This window comes from Barbatula barbatula (assembly GCF_947034865.1).
Source record: "Barbatula barbatula genome assembly, chromosome: 18".
Taxonomy (NCBI): Eukaryota; Metazoa; Chordata; class Actinopteri; order Cypriniformes; family Nemacheilidae; genus Barbatula; species Barbatula barbatula.
Genome location: NC_136781.1, coordinates 17,249,772 through 17,258,198, shown reverse-complemented (window position 1 = coordinate 17,258,198; position 8,427 = coordinate 17,249,772). Strand labels below are relative to the sequence as shown.

The 8,427-nt window shown below is 41.0% G+C and overlaps 1 protein-coding gene across 1 annotated transcript; it reads left to right on the top strand.

The window, feature by feature from the left end:
* Positions 1 to 4,406: 4,406 nt before the first annotated feature.
* On the top strand, positions 4,407 to 6,971 carry slitrk2 (SLIT and NTRK-like family, member 2; the record flags this gene model as incomplete). The annotated part of the gene is made up of 1 exon (XM_079480383.1): positions 4,407 to 6,971. The coding sequence occupies one exon, from the start codon at positions 4,407 to 4,409 to the stop codon at positions 6,969 to 6,971; it is 2,565 nt and encodes an 854-aa protein (XP_079336509.1).
* Positions 6,972 to 8,427: the final 1,456 nt, after the last annotated feature.

Here is an 8,427-nt window from a genome sequence, read left to right as displayed (position 1 = left end):
CCAACAATCTATTACCCAAAGACGCGAAAGTTGCAAGATTTACCATTCTCAGAGTCCCTCATAAAGCCGCTCACGGTGTAAAGGCAATGCGCTGAGCTGATGATTTAATCTTAGTTCATCCACAAAAGCTGAGAGGGGATATCGGCTGATTAAGTAGATGAAGTAGTTAGCATTTTCAGAGGGAACGGCCGTGAAAGTGGCAATGATATCACACTCACATTACCCGTGGAGAAGAGCAGCCACTAATAAAAGAACTCTTGCATTTATATTTGTTTCTCAATTAGACATGTTAGTGATGCACACTATATACTGCTTACTGCGTGTCATTTTACATTCCTTAAAGTCTGATTGTAACAGGGATACGATTTAGTTGTAAGCTCCTCACACAACAAATAACCCATCTGCCTAATATTTCTGATGGCTTGACGCTCGTTGGTCTTTATTTGTAGTTTTATACCACATGTAAATGATCGGAGATTGAAAAACAGGATCCTTTGAGAATAAAGCAGTTGGTATCTGGCGGCCCATGTAATTGAGCAGTAGTATAACTGCTAAACAACCTTCTCAATCACACATGCATTCAATTCATCTATGCCCGCTGCAGGCTCCGGTTCTTTAACTGGTAAACATTTAATGTTTTAATATGAATAACACTGCGCATGGTCATAGGCATATCTCCACAATCTTTAAAGGCCATTCAAAATCAATGTTGAATTTAGTTGTAATTTGATGTGCTCATTTATTAATAAGTGTGATTTATTTTATTATTCAATATTCATCACTAAATACTGTGTAAAATATATTCAGTGTGATAAAAAAAAATTGAATTATACAAATAATCATTTTTACATGAATAATAAAAACAATGAAAAGTAACATTCTGTGTTAAGTGTAAAGTGACATTAAAATATGTGTTCTGAAACGCGGGGGGATTGGGGGCGTCGGCTCTCGCCACTGAAGCCACGCCCACTCCCGGGAACGCACCCGTTGTCATGACACCGTTCCTCAACGGTTGCCCGCCCAGAAAATCCTGAACACACAATCGGTGAAAATCTGTTGAACGGTTTAACTCCACAATTCTATATTCTGAGTCTTTGTAACGTGTTTCAGCAATATATTTCTAACATTTATGATGTGTTTAGAAAAATGATCCGATTTCTCTTTACCCGGCCTTTAAGTGTCTGTTAACTGTTTAGCAGCATGATATATTTGGGGAAATAAAATTCCTTGAGATCAAATGTCATTGAATTACCCAGGATTCAACACAGAAAGGACTTTTTTACCATTTTGTTCTCTCTTTGAAACTTAAACCTTTAGTGAAATCTTATCCGTTTCTTCATGACCTGTTTAATAATCTATTGTTTACCGGAAACAAAAAGAAGAATACAACTGTACTCCTAAAACAAGCAGGAGAAAATTACCAAGATTCCGGGACTGATGGATCAAAGGCGTTTATTCATCACTCACTGTGTTCTGTCAGCTACAGGAAATCATTGAGTGCAGCTTGTGTTAGGGTCAGCACTTCTGTGGACCTTGATGACACAATTCATCAAGTAGAGGAACCCACAAGTTATAGGTCAGAAGAGCATTGTTTCAGCATCTGTATCTATCGTTGAAATGTAGGTGTTTGCCAGTGATGTGTTCATAAAAGCAGAGAATGAGCTGTCCTGCTCGCCTACAGCAGAGGAGTTATGCGCTTTGTTTGTTCGGAGAGAAGCAGAGAAGGAGAAGAAGAGAGATTTTACTGCTAAACTGTGTTTTTAAAGTAAAATCTAACATGGAGTACCTGTACATTTAAGTGCTTGCTGGTTTTATTCAGACGCATGTTATCCCATTAACTACTGAGTTCATGTAAGACATTCACGGGCTGCATTTACATGCACATATCGTTCCATGGCTATTGCAGGTGTTTAGCGATAGATAAAACAAACACCCTGTCAAAACAGTATTAAGAAAGGTACGAAGTGGGCAGGCTGTTAAATAATAATTGTTAGATGGTTTAACGCTAATGAAGTTACATTGAAATCAATCGTTTTTATATATTTAACTCAAACACATCTCTGTACTTTCAAACCGTTCTTCAGACGCCCACGTGTGTGACGTTTCGTGACAAAATTCAGTTAAGATGACGCAAACCAAATGAGTCACTCGCCGTCTGATGTTTACAATAAATGCATTTTAGACTTGCCGGTAGGTTTCGGTTTTCATGTGCAGATGGCACGGCCCTTCTCTCTCGTGGATCTTAAAATTACTTTGCAATCTTCTCACAGATGTTGGAGTAAATTTTCGAGCCGGTCTGGCCCTTATAAGATATCTCATCAATGACGACCTTATAAATCATGAGGTTTTAATGAATGATGTGAAACATAACTAAACAGACTATGTCTTTATCTCCTTAAAAATCTTGATTGATGACGTTTAATTAGTGGAATAATTGTGACACATGCAGTGATAGATGAATGAAAGATAATGCGAGTTATGATTTAATAACCCAAGCATTGCCAAATGCAAGCTGGAGATGGTGTCATACGTGTCAATCAGTTACCTAGTAAGAGCGTTCTTGTGGTTGCTAGGGCATTTATTAGTGGTTGCTAGGGTGTCAGTGGTTGTAAGGAATTAGTGGGGGGTTGGTATCCCATCGGTCGGCGGTTGCTATTATGTTGTAGGTGGCCTTTCAAGGTGTTGCTATTTGGTTATTGAGATCCATTTACTGTATTGTAATGTCCAGGATCCAGTTATAATTCCTAAACTCATAACACGCTACCAGATTTAAAAAATAATTATTATGAGTATATGAATCATGAAGCGTGAAGTATTTAGTTTGGTTGGAACATACAATAAATGCCTATAGGTAGACAAACAGTCAGGTTTACTGAAAGATACGTTACAGATCAGAATGCTAACACAAAATATTAAGAGATCCACACTGCTTACATAAAATAATTATTTGCTAATAATACTGCAATAGGACAATGTAGTTAAATATAAAAAAAATTCAGCTCCTGTGTCAGACTTGACAGTCTGCAAACTATCTCCAACATTAGATATTAGACACCTTTTTCCTATTATGTTTGTTATTGCAGGCACGCTGCATGTAAATCAATAATTTATGACAGCTTAGCTCGGGTCCAAAGTAATGGCACTTTACTTCATAGTTACATTGTGAGACCTGAATTGAGGCTAAATGTTTTTTTTCTGTAAATAAAAATACATAATATAAATTAATATAAACTGTACATATTCCTGTGGTACTCTACAGTACTGTATTTTCCCCTGATTCGTGCTTATAGTTCAACGTGTTGTCCGTCAGTTCATAATGCTAAAGATGCATTGGTGTGCAAACGTTATTTGCAGAAAGCACTGCTACTTCAAAAATAAAATACATTTTGACATATATATTTTGGGAGACACGTGCCCCTCCTAGTGGCGTCACACAGAACAAGTACGCAAATTGTCATCAAAACCCGATGGCAAAACACAGATATATTCATAGCAATCCATTGTAGTTTTTTCATTTAAAATGAAAGCATTCTGATCAAGGAACATAAAATAGAAACATAAAATCCTGTAAAAAGTAGAAAATGTAAAACAAGATAGGCTACATAGACATAAAACATAAATCCATTTTAATTCAAATATTAATTCAATATAAATGAATTTATTAAAAAAGAGTTTACAAACAACGATAAGTGTAGTTGGTAAAAGCATAGCAAAAATCTAATAATAATAATAACATGTTTGTGTTGTAATACGTTATTGCAAAAAACAATGTAAAACACAAACTTTTACTTACTCATGACTGGTGACGTTGAAAATTCATGCAGAGCTCACACACTCATCCAACACACACACACACACACACACGCACACACACACACACACACACACACACGCACACGCACATTCCTGGTGGGAGTGAGCCAGCGAGCAAGCGCGGAGTCCATCTCTCCTCACACTGAACCTCGCTCGCCTTGCTCACAGTTATCCTGCGCATCACGCACCGTCAAGTTGACTCGCCATGCGGGATCACAGGCGTGAAGTTGGTTTAATGTGAAAATATCTCCGACCGCAGGTGAGAAAACAGTTTAAGCCCTGTGACTCCGCGCTGCCTAGTACTGTGGTGCCTCGGATGCGCTTTAAACTGCCGCATGAATGCTCGGTCATTACCCCAGGATTTCACGAATATTGCGAAGGACGGCGGTGTGTTTGGTCCAGCAGCGGTCACAGCACGCTCGGTGATGGATGTCTTCTATATTTTGCGTCTTGGGATTTAAGGAGGGTCAATGGAGAGCAGTTCGCTTTGGTGCGCCTTTTGAAAAAAAGCCGCATCTTTTCTTGGGCTTGTGCATGCCTGGGTTTGAGATTTGCACATTGATGCTGGGTCTTTCGGCATTGTTGATGTAAAAATGCTGAACAACATTTTGCTACTGAGTGTTTTAACGGTCACCACTTTCCCTTCAAAGACGGAGAGCCGCAAAACTTCCAAAGACATTTGCAAGAACCGGTGCTCCTGCGAGGACAAGGAGAACGCGTTAAACATCAACTGTGAAAACAAGGGTTTCACCACGGTCAGTCAGTTTCAGCCTCCGCAAAACAAAATCAGCCAACTCTTTTTGAATGGGAACTTTCTCACCAAGCTCAGTCCAAACGAATTCTTCAATTATGGTAATGTAACATCTCTTCATCTGGGTAATAATGGCTTGCAGGAAATTAAGACAGGGGCATTCAATGGGTTAAAAAACTTGAAGCGTCTCCATCTCAATAATAATAATTTGGAAATCATAAGGGAGGACAGTTTTTTTGGTCTGGAGAGTTTGGAGTATTTGCAAGCTGATTACAATTACATTAGTGCCATCGAAGCGGGGGCGTTTAACAAACTGAATAAACTCAAAGTGCTGATACTCAACGACAACCTTTTGCTCTCTCTTCCTAATAACATATTCCGCTTTGTCATGTTGACGCATTTGGATTTAAGGGGAAATCGACTAAAGACGTTGCCGTTTGCTGGTGTTTTAGAACACATAGGTGGAATAATGGAAATTCAGTTGGAAGAGAATCCTTGGAATTGCACTTGTGATTTGATACCCCTGAAAGCCTGGCTGGATACAATTTCGGTCTATATGGGGGATATCGTGTGCGAGACGCCATTCAGACTGCACGGTAAAGACGTCACGCAGTTGATAAAGCAAGACCTTTGCCCTAGACGCAATCCTGGAGACGCGAGTCACCGCGCAATGCAGCCGCCGTCTGATTCGCAATACCAGGCTCCGTCTCCAACCCTCCGGGCCCGAGTAACACCGACAAGAGCCCCAAAGGCATCACGTCCCCCCAAAATGAGATACCGTCCCACTCCGCGCGTCACGTCCAGAGACAAACACGTCTTCGGGCCTATAATGGTGTACCAGACACGGTCACCTGTTCCGATGACATGTCCGAGCATATGCGTGTGCACCTCGCAAAATCCGGACAGTGGAATAAACATAAACTGTCAGGAACGCAAACTTCAAAATATCTCCGAACTGCAACCCAAACCATCATATCCAAAGAAACTGCATTTAACCGGTAACTATTTGCAAACCATATACAGAACGGATCTGACCGAGTACAGCTCCCTTGAGCTTCTGCACTTAGGAAACAACAGAATTGCAATCATTCAGGACGGCGCTTTCGAGAATCTAACGAGTCTTCGAAGGCTCTATCTAAACGGCAACTACATTGAAAGTCTGTCTCATTCTTTATTCGCTGGACTTCAAAGCTTGCAATATCTCTACCTGGAATATAACATCATTAAAGAGATTTTACCCCTTACATTCAACTCGCTGCACAATCTGCAGCTATTGTTTCTTAATAATAACCTACTGAGATCACTTCCCGACAATGTGTTCGGTGGAACCATGCTGACAAGGCTTAATCTTAGAAACAATCATTTCTCTCATCTCCCAGTGCGCGGGGTGCTCGACCAGCTCTCCGCCTTCATTCAAATCGATCTCCAGGAAAATCCGTGGGACTGCACTTGTGACATCGTTGAGCTCAAGAACTGGATGGAGCTGTCCAGCACCAGCGTGGTGGTGAATGAAATTACGTGCGATTCACCATCCAAGCACGCGGGCAGGCTTTTGCGCTCCCTCCGAAACGACGCCATTTGCCCTGAAAACGAAGAAACCGTCCTTGTGACTAAAACTCCCACTGTAGTGAGCTCGAGTACAGAGGCGACCCCTTCACCTGCCGTAACCCCAACTGACAGAGTGCCCGAGATGCCCCCGGAGGTGCCGTTGTCCGTTCTGATCTTGGGACTGCTCGTTGTTTTCATTCTGTCCGTGTGCTTCGGGGCGGGATTGTTCGTGTTTGTCCTCAAACGTCGCAAGGGAGTTGAGAGCGTCCCGTCGGGAGCCAACAACCGTTTGGACTTGAACTCCTTCCAAGTACAGTACGGCTCTTACCACGCGGACGCCAGCGCGGATAAAACCGAGAACCATGTTTATAACTACATCCCTCCGCCTGTGGGTCAAATGTGTCAGAACCCCATCTACATGCAGAAGGAGAGCGAGCAGGTGGCCTATTTCCGGAACCTGAAGGAGCTGAGCTTCAACACGCTCGACCCCAAAAAGGAGGAACTTGATCGCAGCCCGGCTTTCACCATAAGCACAGTGGAGTTCATTGATAAGCAGCCGTGCGCAAACCGCGAACCGGAGCTGCTTTACCAAAACATTGTGGAGAGAGCGAAGGATCTGCCCCAATCCGGGCCGCTCAGCTATAACTTTTGCACTTTACCCAAAAAATCCTTCATTGCACCATACGAAACCACCCGGCGGCTTAACCAGGATCGATTAAACAAAACTGTTCTCTACGGGACCCCGAGGAAATATGCTGCACAGTCCAAAAACGAGCACCCTTTGCTATCCAACAAACTTAAAACCGAGCCGGACTACCTCGAAGTTCTGGAGAAACACACTGCGATGAGTCAGTTGTAAGATGGAGTCCCTGTAGGCCTGTATCATCTGTGTATTCAACCACAAGAGACGATATGAAACATCACAAACCTAAGCCTTCCGTATTCTTTTAGAGGCTGTACACATCCCCGCAGTTTAAAGATATATTATTTTCTCTAAGGTTTAAATTATTTCTTCTACTTGAAACGTAAGGACTGTAGCAGTTGTCGCAAGAATATGTATAGCTTACAGCTTCATGCTTTTTGTAATATGAAATCTATTTTCTCTCAGACTACAGGGTTGTTGAAATGACATTCCTGTACATCATGTCGGATGGTGAGTGCAACACAAAATCCTGGTTCCAGAAGTGCCTTTGCACTTAAATAATTTTATCTCTGCTTTCTGCTAATCGAGGTTTTATAAGTGCTGTATTTTAAGACTCTTTATGTAAAATAGAATTATTTGTCCATTGCATTAAACGGAAAAAGTGAAATTGTACTCTATTGTTGGGTAGAATATTGTTTTTTATGTTGCACCCCGATAATCAGGTAGTTGAAAATTATTTCAGTCAAAACTTGATAGTACAATTGCTAAAATCGAATTTCGATAGACGTGGACTGAGCAGCATTCCGCAGCACGTCTCATCTCCCCGAATGGCGCACGGCAATTTGCTTGCTTGCGCGTGCGCGCATGTGTGTGTGTGTGTGTGTGTGTGTGTGTTAAGGCCCAGCTCACAGTTTGATACATGATTGTACTTGAAGGCACAGAAACTGGATAAATAGTATTTGATGGACAACGGAAATATTTTTATACACGTGTATGTTTTTTGTCTGAATCTCTTCTACGTTTCGTGACACCTGGTTACTTGAGTATCTGATATGCGTGACTCACTTTAGTTTATTCATTTTAAGATTTAAATCGGATTTAAATCGCCCTTGACAATTGGAAATTCCGGTCGCTGTCCAAGGTGCTTATCGTGTTTGAATGGTTGGTTACGCTATGCTATGCGTTTTCTTAGTGCTGAATTTCGATAGAAATTTAAATATTCCTTATCTAAATTACGGAAGTTCATAGTGACTTTATGTTCTGCAAAAATATTTATTAAATGCCATTTTTAGGAGTCTGATTGAAATATATTTTGATGGATTGATTTTAACTTCGTTTGTTAATCGTTTTAAATAAGACCCTATGTACAGTATGTGGTTATTGCAGTTTCAACAAAATGCTGTTATTGTTTTATGTTTTTAAGATTTCATTCAATATGAACAACTTAAAAATGTTTGCAACAAATCGGAGCTGCTTTGGTTTAAAGTCAGGGCAAATATTTGGAAGAAAATGGGAAGAAAAAGTGCAGTATCTAGAGTGCTTGATCTGAGAGAATGTTTTTCATCCAATTTCAAATGGAGTACAATGAGCCTCTGTGTAGCTATTTCCTGGTGTGGCTGAGAATGGCCATGCTGCACATGTCTTGCACATCAATGAAGGGCCTGACCAACAA